Source organism: Thalia democratica, chromosome 1 (genome assembly GCF_965202585.1).
Source record: "Thalia democratica chromosome 1, ktThaDemo2.hap1.1, whole genome shotgun sequence".
Lineage (NCBI taxonomy): Eukaryota > Metazoa > Chordata > Thaliacea > Salpida > Salpidae > Thalia > Thalia democratica.
Genome location: NC_139165.1, coordinates 75221500 through 75233298, shown reverse-complemented (window position 1 = coordinate 75233298; position 11799 = coordinate 75221500). Strand labels below are relative to the sequence as shown.

General features: G+C 29.9%; 3 protein-coding genes across 4 annotated transcripts; all 3 read left to right on the top strand.

The window, feature by feature from the left end:
• Nucleotides 1–768: 768 nt before the first annotated feature.
• Nucleotides 769–2906, top strand: LOC145829865 (fucose-1-phosphate guanylyltransferase-like). The gene has a single exon (XM_082937745.1). It carries the CDS (start codon nucleotides 853–855, stop codon nucleotides 2599–2601), a length of 1749 nt encoding a protein of 582 aa, XP_082793871.1. The 5' UTR covers nucleotides 769–852; the 3' UTR covers nucleotides 2602–2906.
• Nucleotides 2907–3992: 1086 nt separating this feature from the next.
• On the top strand, nucleotides 3993–5099 carry LOC145829531 (charged multivesicular body protein 2b-like). The gene has a single exon (XM_082937365.1). It carries the CDS (start codon nucleotides 4007–4009, stop codon nucleotides 4646–4648), a length of 642 nt encoding a protein of 213 aa, XP_082793491.1. The 5' UTR covers nucleotides 3993–4006; the 3' UTR covers nucleotides 4649–5099.
• Nucleotides 5100–5141: 42 nt separating this feature from the next.
• LOC145833227 (pseudouridylate synthase TRUB2, mitochondrial-like) lies at nucleotides 5142–11701 on the top strand. Of its 2 annotated transcripts, XM_082940423.1 has the most exons (6): nucleotides 5142–5269; nucleotides 5627–5812; nucleotides 7009–7089; nucleotides 9048–9267; nucleotides 10544–10680; nucleotides 10984–11701. In XM_082940423.1, exons 1-6 carry the CDS (start codon nucleotides 5158–5160, stop codon nucleotides 11475–11477), a joined length of 1230 nt encoding a protein of 409 aa, XP_082796549.1. In that variant the 5' UTR covers nucleotides 5142–5157; the 3' UTR covers nucleotides 11478–11701. The 2 variants fall into 2 exon arrangements, with proteins under 2 accessions (XP_082796549.1, XP_082796556.1); XM_082940430.1 differs by lacking the exon at nucleotides 7009–7089.
• The last annotated feature ends 98 nt before the right edge of the window (nucleotides 11702–11799 follow it).

Below are 11799 nucleotides of genomic sequence, written 5' to 3'. Positions count from 1 at the left end.
TTTGTTTATAAATATTTTTTCACTGATTTTAAAAGAAAAATTTTACACATATTTTACAGGAAAACATGTTAAAAAGATGTTACTTAAAATCTAATTATTTAAAGGCATAGGGGGGTTAAATCAACTTTTTCAAAATTTAGTCTTATTTTAATGAGTTTTAGATAAGCTACAAATAGTTTTTTACAAGTTTTTAAAACTCAAAATAATTTTGGTGATATAGCTGGTCAAAATCAGAGACTACAATAGGTTCCTTACAAGAGGCGCGCAAACTAAAATGGCAAATAACTAGAAATTAATAAAAATATATCTTCTACGCTTTTTGAGAAAACTACTTCATACTTTCAGAAAATTTTCATTCCAATATCAAAAAAATTCTGTCAGAACAAAATTGAAAAAAATAAAAAAATAAATTAAAAATAACATAAAAAACAAAAAAACAAGTTAAAAAGATTAATTCATATTTGGCTTAAAATGTTTCATAAAAAATTTGGCTGTTAAAAAAACTGATAATACCTTGTTCTAGCCTAGTGTTAAGAAGAAAAATATATGGTAAATTTTACTAAGTATAGCAATTGTTTTGTCTAATTCTTCAAAATTAGATCACAGCTTTTTTCTATTCATTTAAGGGCATAGGGGTGGGGGAGGGGGGGTAAACACCCTTTTTTATATAGGATTTTTTTTATTTATAGAGTATGCGTTGAATTCAAATTAAATTATTTGCAGGTATCTTTATAAACTGTTTTAAGCTTAAATCAAACTATTGGAAGCACAGTTTATATATTAAAGCTACTTAAGGAGTTATTAAATCACCTATGTTACCCAAGCTTTTGTTTAACTGAAAATTCGCTGAAAATGAACAAAAGATTTCAATATTATTACAATTTAATAACAAACAATGAAAACTGCCTGCCAACTTGGGACATTGTTGTTTTAACAGCTGCAGACAAAAATCAAAAGGCAGCTTTTGAGAAGCAACTGGAGCTCACCAAACCAAACCTACCAAAACAATCCAAATACATAGTAGTTGAAGACCCACCTCAGTACAAAATTGGCAATGGAGGCTCGACACTTGAAGTCTTGTCTGTTTTAAACAGCTTACATGGAACTGACTGGGACAAACTAAAAGTTTTAGTTGTCCATGCAGGAGGTTACAGCCAAAGGTTTCCATCTGCAAGTTGCTTGGGCAAGGCTTTTGTCAGTTTGCCACGTGAAAATGTGTCAGGATTGTTTAACATGCTTCAAATGAAACTAGTTTCTTATGTTGAGTTTCCGAGTAAAATATCTTGTGGAGGAGTTTTTGTGTCTTCCTCTGACACAATAGAAGCTTATGATGATTTTAATCAAGACTGGAAGTTTTCTTCCATTGGAGTCACGGCTTTAGGCATTCCTTCAAGTTTAGATGTTGCAGTAGGCCATGGAGTGTTTGTGCTGAACCAAAAATCATCAGAAAACAGCTCTTTGAGCTACACTTGCAGTAAGTTTTTGCACAAGCCTTCAGTTGAAACTATAGAAAATGAGGGTGCAGTATTGTCAAAGTTGGAACAGTTTGCAGATAAAAGAGCCTTGACTGATTCTGCCTTTTTCATGAGCCAAGAAGTTTGTTCAAAGCTCTTAAAGTATTACAAAACTGTCAGACCTTTGAAGTGTGAGCTGGACGCGTATGGTGACTTTCTACAGGCACTTGGTACTGACAGCTCAAAAGAATATGTTAATAACACTAAAAATGTTGTCAAAATAGGCCAATCTTTGGTAACAAGAAGAATAGAAATGTATAAGATTTTAAAAGGTACAGAGTTGACTGTGATTGCGTTGACTGCATTCGAAAACAATGATGAGTGTAAAGTTTGGTCTGAGTTTTGCCACGTAGGAACTTTGGAAGAGTACATTAGTCATCTTTGCTGCAATGGCTACAGCAGTTTGATTGAGCAATTAAGTTTACAAAGAACTGTCAGCTGCAATGGATGTGTATGCAAGTACACTCATAAAAACATTTGCAATGACAAACAAAATGATTCTTTAAAAAATAACATCACCTGGTCGCAGTACAATGTCACACACAACTACAACTTATCATGTATGATGTCCTCTCAAATTGGTGCAAACGTCACAGTTGGTGAAAAAAACGTCATTGAGTATTCTGTCATTGGTGAAAACAGCATCATTAGCAATGGTTGTGTCATCAGTGGGTGCAGAGTTCCGCCTGACACAATTTTAAGTGACAATTTATTTTTGCACACTGTACCTGTTGTTACTGATAATTTAAGTGGGTATGCAACTATTATCATGTCAACTAAGGATGACACTAAAACTGTTAAAGAAGTCAAATGGGGTGGAAAAAGTTTGATTTGTATTTCAGAGAAAAACTTGTGGGAAAGAAAACTTTTTCAAGTCTGCAAAACTTCTGAATGTTCTTTCATTGCCAGCTTATCAGCTTATAATAAGCACATTGTTGGTAAAACAACTTTTGAAAAAGAAGATAACGATTTGTTTTTGATATCTATGAAAGATATTGTTTCTATGAAAAATATTGACTTGATGCTTGAAGAGCGCATGAGTATCTCAAATAATGCTGAATTAATTAGAAAAAGTCCATTGAACTAGTTTTATTTTTATTTGTGTTTTAAAAAATTACAATAAAAGTAGATTGTTATATTAAATATCACCTTCTTGCTTTGATTTATGATAGGGTTTTTGTTTCTACGAGCTTGTAAATTTTTCAAGACATTCTTTTAAACATCTTAATATATATTTTTCAAATTTAACAATTATAAATAAAGCTAAAGCGTTTTATTGTAATTAAAAACTTAACTTAATCAAGGCTTTATTTAAAATTTCATCATATTTAATTTTTTTACAACTAAAGTTTTACTTTTAGTTTCCTTTAAAGATTTTTTATGATAAAACTTATCACCTTGTTGCAATGCCTAATTATAAATAATTTATAGCATTTAACTACAAAATTAAGCAGTTGTATATTTTTCAGCTTATATACATTTTATATATTGATAGTTGTATTAACAGCTATGTAAATAGTTGTAGTTTGTTCTTCGATTATAAAATATTCAAAGTTGACAAAATTATCTTTCTACAGGAGTTAAATTTTGTATTGAAGTATTTTTTTTTTATTAACACAACATATATTTTTTTAAATGTTATGTTTTGAAAATCTATATAGCTTTTGTTTAATTATTTTAATCATAAATATATCCATTGCCTTATATTGTGTAATTTATGCAATTTTAAAACAGATCTTCTCGATATAATTCATTAAAAAATTTATCATTTTCTTATTTAATTGCATATAATACTCTCATAAATAATTCCAGTTAATCATTAACTACAAGTGTTAGAGATCATTTAAATTTTAAATTACTTAAAAAATATTTTTTTTATGTAAGATGATATTACCTTGTACCAAAATTTTAACTTAATCTGTGTTAGAATGTAATCAAACATAAGAACAAAAGACATCAAAATTATTTGAAGAAGTTTAAAAAATATGTGAAATAAACTTATCTTATGAAAAAATTGTCAATAAGTTTCACCTAAAACCATATGAACTTTTATAGTTTTTTATTATATTTAAAGTTTTATTCTCTAAGTTTAGACTTTTTTTAATGGCTTATAATTGTTATTAGACTTCCATATACAGCCTTATAATAAAAATTGTTTCATAAATACTTTTATAAATTATTATATTTAAAAACATTAGTTTAGTTGTTGCTATTTTTATTGAACTTTAATATTTTTATACTTTATTTATGCTTTTTTAAAAACCTTATCCTTGATTATATGAAAATTTTGTATATTAGTTTTATATAAAGACTGGGTTTATATAAAACGACCTTATTTAATTATTAAATAAATTTTAAAAATATTGAACTTTTAATCGAAAAATCTGAATATATTGCATTTTTTTTTCTTAATCTGTAAAATGCACTAAAAAAATTTAGCTGAAAGCATCAATAAACAACCGATCATTTTTCAGACTTAAAAAAAACTCATCATGGACAAAATTTTCGGGAAAAAGAAGACGGCCGACCAGATGATCAAGGAGCAGGACCGGGAGCTGAAGCGCACGCAGCGGGGCCTGGAGCGGGAGAAGGCGCAGCTGGAAAGGGAGGAGAAGAAGCTGGTCGGGGAGATCAAGAAGGCGGCCAAGCAGGGGGACAAGTCGGTGCTGAACGTGCTGGCCAAGCAGCTGGTGCAGATCAGGAAGCAGAAGACGAAGCTGGTGGGCGCCAAGGTGCAGATAGGAAGCATCGGCATGCAGGCCAAGACCATGAACTCGAACATGAAGGTGGCCAAGGCCATGGGCAACTCCACAAAGGCCATGCAGAAGATGAACAAGGGCATGGACGCGCAGAAGATGGCCCAGCAGATGCAGCAGTTCCAGAAGGAGTCGATGAAGATGGACATGAGCAAGGAGATGATCAACGACGTCATGGACGACATCTTTGACGAGGAGGGAGACGAAGAAGAGCAGGACCAGATCGTCAACCAGGTGCTGGGAGAGATCGGCATCGAGATGAACGAAAAGATGAACAGCGTCTCGAACCCTGGGAAGATCGGCAGCGGCTCCAAGCAGCAGCAGGAGGACAATGACGTTGATGATCTGTTAGCCAAGCTCGATGCTTTGAAGAGCTAAGACTCTTATTTATAAGCACTTTCTTCAACCGCCAATTCAGTTATCTTACTTTTTGAACCTGACCTTTAAAATGAAGGTCGTTTTTTGCCTTATGAGAAGAACACTTGAAACTTCAATCTTTTTAATTTTACTAGTTTTGAATCATTGTAAGGTACTTTCTTTTAAAAGGTAATAAACTCTCAAACTTGCTTTGATTTTTGTCTTTAATTAATAAGTAGACATATTTAAGTTTTGCACTAAATATAAATGTGAATACCGGTTGTTTATAAAATAATATTACATTTGATAAATAATAATGTCTTAATTTCTTTTTCTCTTTTAAGGACAGATTTTAAACCAAAGTATAAATAAAAATTATGTGTTAAATATTCCTATGCATGAACTTTTAACAAATATGTGTTATATATTCTATACATTCTTTGATTTTTTCACTAATAATTTGTTGACAAGTTTTCACTGCTTATATAGAATTATGTTATTATTAATTTTTTTTAGTATTTAATTAAAAAATGAACGCAGCAAAAGCGTATCGTAATTTAGAAGGGCTATTTGCAGTTTACAAGATGCCCAACCAAACAATCAATTCCCTAATTCAGCAGGTCAACTCTCAAATACTGACAAGTACGTTTTTTTGTTTAAAGTTTGCTATTTTTGCTTTAAATAAGTAAATAATATGTTTTTATGTCAAGTTAATCTAATTTTTTAATCGTTTTAATACTGAAAATTAAGTTAATAATAGTATCTTTTTTATTATACGTTTTGGTTTTAAGAATACAAAAAGAGAGATTTCATTTACTGGAGAAGAAATAATGAATTTGTTCTTTCAAGAACTTGTTTTACAAATTAAGTTTCGGTCAAAGACCTCGTCAGTGCTTAAATAAATCTTATTCAAATAGAATCTTTTTTATATTGAATTGTCTTAATTTTGTCAGACAATAAACATTTAAAGTCAAAACATGCATAACATAATTTGTTTAGGTTTGAACTCTTTAGAACAAAGACCTCCAAAGTGCATGGTGAAGTTCAAAAGGTTGCAAGATGTGAAAGAAGAAGATTTGTCTTACAGCCTTCGAAAAAAGATCAAACATGAAAGATTTTCAGATGTTGTAAATAACAGCAGCTTAGTTCCTGTGAACGTACCAGACTGGTTTGATCATCCCTTAGGTTTTGCTTTTTTTATTTTACTATTTTTTTTTAGGTTTAAGTTTTTAGATAGGAATTGTATGGTCGGCGGGCCAGATTTATTAAAAAAAGTCTTTCGCGGAATCGTTTAAGAAAATATCTTAGCGGGCCGTATATTTAAAAAAAGTTGTATATACTATTAAATATACTATAAAAGTTAAAACACACATTTTAAAAGAAAAATTACAATGAAGTATTCATTTGATAAGAACTAATGTCTGCTAGAATGAAAATTAAAGGATTGGTTTCAAATATTTGTTAAAAAAATATTTTATGTACAAGTTGTTTTCAAGCTAAAAAACATGACACTTTTGTTGGTGTGTTAGTTCTTGGCCGTACTTTTCCCATACCTATTTAAAATAAACTTATTATATAATTTTTAGCAATATAATCTTTTGTGTTCTATTTCTTGTAGGCTCAGTTTAGATAAAAAACAAAAACTTTAATGTCGAGTTTTAAACTTTTAATGTTAAATTTCTGTAATTTAGATTAAAAAAATTAAACTAACATAACTATTTAAACAGCTACTTTGTTTGACTACATAATATGCTTTAAGTAACTTTTTACATATAAAAAATGGTTAGCTGTCTAAATTGCACGAGGGTACAAAATTGCACGGGTGCACCAAATTGCACGAAGATACTTTTGCACGAAGGGTCACTTTTGCACGAGCAGTAAATTTTGCACGAGTTATTTTATTTTTTAAATTTTATAATTTTATCTTACACTGTTACCCCATACCCTCGGTCGGTAATTTGATTTTTGTGTAAAAAAATTTTTTTTTTTGTTAAAAAAAAAAAAATTTTTACTATCACTGTTATCCCTTACCCTCGGTCGGTAGCTATTTTTAAATTAATTTTTAGTTTTATTATAATTTTTATTAGTTATATTTTATTATTATTTTTACTATCACTGTTACCCATAATCCTTACCCTTGGTCAGAAACTTTTTTTTCTATTTTTTTATTTAAATATTGTTTTTTTTTTTTTGGTAAATTTTTTATTTTTATTTTTTCAGTATTTTTTACTCTCGTGCAAAAATGTAACTCGTCAAAATTGACTCTTGGTGCGAAATCGTCTTCGTGCAATTTAGACCCGTTGCCATAAAAAATAGCTAATGATTAATATTTAGTTGAAGATTTTATATTGGTTGTGATAAATGGTAATAGTTTTTCACAGTTCAAGGACCAAGATACACAAAAGACCATTTGAATTGGCATTTAGGTCATACTCTTGATTATGAAGCCTCTGGCGTTCAAGGTAAATTAATAACTTTCAAAATCAGTTGTATTATAAAAAGTTTATAAAATTTTTGTTTTTTTTTGATAAGTGTAAGTAAAAGTTTGAAAGTTTACTAACTACACATGGTTGTAACCCCCTTATGTTATTTTGAAAATTCAAAAACTTTGATAGTCAGAATAATTAAGTCTTAACTCTAGATAAATTTATTGCTGAACTACTAATAGTTTTTACATACTCTCTACCAACTTCCCTTGAATTTTTTAGAACTCTGGTTTTATCAAACAAATTTTTAGACAATAAATATTTTGAATGAATAATTTAAAATTAATTAACGCCTACAGGGTTGCCACAAAGTCAGGAAAAGTAAGGAAAAATTAAAAAAAAAAAAAAAAATTCAGGAAAAAATGTGGGTTTTTAAAAAAATTTAAGAAAAAGTCATGAAATAATATATAAACATGCTCTAAATAATAAAGTTTATTATCACTATAAACTGCATATTTCTAATGTTATAATAATAACTTAAACTTATTACTTGCATTTTTTATTTAGAAACAATTAACTTTCTAGATTTTATATGTTTTTATATATTTTAAAATGCTACCTAATTCTTTTATTTTTTTTAATCACAATACAGAGTTGCCTAAAAACCTGCAATTTGACAAATTAAGTAAAAAACATGAAATTTTGAGAAACTTTGAATAAAAATTGGAAAACCTGGAATTTCGAACAAAATCTCTAAAAAAACTCAAATATCTTAACTTAAGAATTTTTAAATTTTCTACATGTAAAGTAATCAAATTTTGTTTAGATAAAAAATTTCTATCATACAGAAAAAAAAAGTATATTTAATTTTCTTACTAAGATATACGTTTAAAGTAGCTTTACAGTATGTTTTTAATTTTGGTATACTATTTAAGACAGTTTTTATACCCTACATTTAATTTTGTCCAAAAAGTGGACTATTTTAAAAGAACCGTTTACTTTTACTTTAAAAGAACCATTTTTTTATATAACCTTTGGCAACCTTGTTATCACAAAATTACTCTGTAAAGCATAGCAAAATGTACTTTTGATTGTTTTTTTTCACGTCCCTTTATCTTTATAGTAATGAATTTGAACTTTTTAAAGCTGTTTAGTATATATTAGTTAAAAGTAGCAATATTTTTTAAAATCAACATTACCTTTTAAAAAAGAAAACAAATGTAATTTAAAGCATTTGAAACAGCTATTGTCTGTTTAAACAATTTGAAAATATATATTTTGAAATATTATGCTTTTATTTAGTAAATTTATTGACATAAAAAATGTCTTTTATTGAAGTTTGTTAATAAAAAATAATTGACTAAGTATTGGGCCTAAAAAAGCAAATCAAATATGTCTTTTACAAAACAGTAGCATTAGAAAAATACTTTTTTTAGTAATACCAAAATTACTTTTAATTAGTAATCCATAATGTTGTAGTAGATTTAGTACTAAATAATTCTAAAATGACTCATACAAAAAACTCTAAAAATTACATTTTATATTCTAAACCTTAGCTTAATAGACAAAACTAATTTCAAAATATAATTGTTTTCTAATTGAACTTAACTTATTACTTGTATACTTTATTTAGAAACAATTAACTTTCTAGACTTTATATGTTTTAATATTTTTAAAAATACAACATTATTGTTTTACTTTATCTTTTTTATCACAATATAGGGTTGCCTAAAAACCTGAAATTTGATAATTTAAGTATAAAGCTTGGAAAATCCTGAAATTTGAGAAACTTAAAAAAAAAATTTGAAAAACCTTGAATTTCGAACAAAAATCTTTAAAAAACGTCGAAAAACTAGCAATTTAATTTATATTTATTTAAACAGTAGCTTTAAAAAACACTTTTTAGTAATATAAAAATTACGTTTCACTAAAGTGGCTTTGTCGCTTGAGCACAAATTAAAAATGATCCTTCAAATAAAAATTTCAACTTCAAGTGATGGGACTGAACGTGCTGGGCGAGCAGATGATCGAGGACTTTTACAAGGAGCGGCTGAGCAGGACATACGAGGTGCGGGGCAGGTTCGGGCTGAGGACGACGGACGGGACGGAGGGTGGCAGGGTGCAGGAGAGGAGCACGTGGCACCACGTGAAAGCGGGGAGCATCAGCAAGGTGCTGGCGCTGGTGCAGGGGGCGCACAGGAACGCGCTGTTCAGGTTGGCTTTTGTGGGTTGTGGTGTTTTCTTTTGACTTGCGGTGGCCAGGCTTTAGACAAGATTTTACAAACTCATTTACATAGTTGCCCACTTTGCAGAAGTTTGTGCAGAAGTAGTTGCCTTCTTTATTGTATGTCGCAACTAAACTAGCTTGTTGTTCATTTAATTTTCGCCTCCTTCTAGTAACTTCCTTTATGATGGCCAAAATCTCGAGGGGGCGACGTTGCCCAATTTAAGAAATACTGCACAAAGTAATTTACAAAAGTAACTTACTAATTTAAATTTTTTTAGTATGTTTTAAAGTTTATCAATATTTTTATAGATTTAAACAATAAAAATTTAATTAAAAATGTATAACAATTTAAAATAATTTATTTTTAGAAGGTAAAATCGGGATACTAAAATTAACTAAGTAAAATTATACTACAAATTTTGATAAATTATGCAGAAAAACAATTAAAAGTGCATAGATTTTAATGTATATTATTGCTCCGTTTATGCCGTTAGTACAGTTTAAAAGAATTTAAAAAACATTTTCCTCTTAAGTTACAAAAAAAACAGGTGATAGAAAAATATTGATTTTTTTAGTTAACTTATACAAAGCAGTGACAAAATTATTAAATAAATAGTTTTATATATTGTAAAACCTAATAATTTCTTGTATGCTTTCGTACTTGCAATTTTAAAGTACAACGTGATACTATACTGGTTAGTTCCATATGCTCAGTCAAAAGCTTAAACTGCTGAAGCAATTAATTTTTGTCAACTTCAATCTATGAAGTATTTGCTTTGTTGTTACTTAACCTAAATGAATTCATAAAAAATATATGAATAAAGTTACTCTGTAGATTGCTAAAAGGTTTAAGGTAATGTTTAGTTTTGAAATAACTTCAAATTTTTTTTTGGAAAAGTCCAAAAGAAAGTAGTGAGGAAAATAGATAAACATTTATAGCATTATTTTTTATGCTATAGTTGCCTACAATTTTGCATAAACTATTAGTGAATTGAGTACTTTTAGCTTGTGCTTATGATTCATACTTTTTAAAATAAGTTCACTGCTACTTGTATTGTCAAAAACTAAATAACAAGTAAACCCATCAGTTTTATTTTAGAGTTAATATCTAGATACTTGTTTTTGAGACTAAAAAAGTATAATTAATCTTTTTTGTTATATTACTTATACTGTAATCAAAAAGAGCTCTGTATTTTTAATATGCAACTAAGCAAAAATTTAATGATTTAATTTAGCAATTTACATTTTGTAACGTTTTTTAAGATCTTCTAACGTGGACTTACAAAGTGAAGAAGCCTACAGAATGGCTGCAAAAGGAATTTTGAAGCCAAAGTCTTTCCTGGGTCCGATCTTTCTCAACGTAAAGTTGCTAGAGTTTGATGCTCCCGATTTCAAATTACGTTAGAAACTGTGTACTTTTTAAAGCTTGACTTTTTATTGTGTCTGTTGAAAAAGTTTCTTGTTTTGACAAACAATTGTAAATTTAATCATTAAGCTTTTAAAAAAATCAGCAACATGAATTGCTTTACAGTTCTTATTTTTCAATGTCAATAAAACAACCATTACTAGCTATTAGGAGTTTAAACCAAGTTACAACAAAGTGGGAAATAACAAACAAAAAAGTATTTTAACAAACTACGATCTTGATAAACATGAGTAATTCTGCGTATTCTGTTGTACATAAAACAAATTCAAAACAACAGAGGTGACATGCGTGGACGAGTCCTGCCAGGCGCTGCGCCTCCTCATCGACGAAATCGGCGACCGGCTCTACTCGTCGGCCGTCGCGACCCAGGTCAGGAGGGTTCAGGACGGGGTGTTCACCTTCGACTCGCCCCACTGCTTGCTGAGCAGCAAGGTGGGAACGTGCGAGCAGCTCATCGACGTGATGCGGCAAGTTCAGAAGAATATTTTGAGCGACGAGGACGGGCCGGTGGGGAGGAGGCACCGGAGGCGGGTGAAGAAGCACTTCTTCGGCATGGACGAGGCGATGAGGGGGCTCATCGAGAGGAACAGGAGGAGGCCGGAGCTGAACGAGCTGCCGAGGGGGTTTTTGGAGGGAGGCGAACGGAAGCAGGCGGAGGAGAGATCTTTCGAGAGGAACTTCTTGGACGGTGACGAAGAGGGAGGGGTGTCTGGTTTCGATGCAAGGCCGTCGCCTCGATCCAAAATACCCGAGTTCTTCAAAAGTGATTAGGTGGTATTTTGAGAACCAGATAATTTATAAAGGACAATTAGGTTTTTTTTACAAACTTGTACAATCATCAAGACACTTTTTTAAAAAATTTATTTCGTCTTAGTAAACTTTTTTTTAGGTTAATGTTATTATTTTCAATGTATTACATAATTTATTGATAATGTTCTTTTGCTTGTATTTTTTGCTTATAAAATTTTTCGTCTTGTAAAAATTTTGTGTGTTCACTTTTACGATTGTTTATGAGATTTTATAGTTGTAATTCTGAAAAGGTTTATAAAAAATTAAATAATACTTACAGTATAAAGATTATGAAAAAATCAAG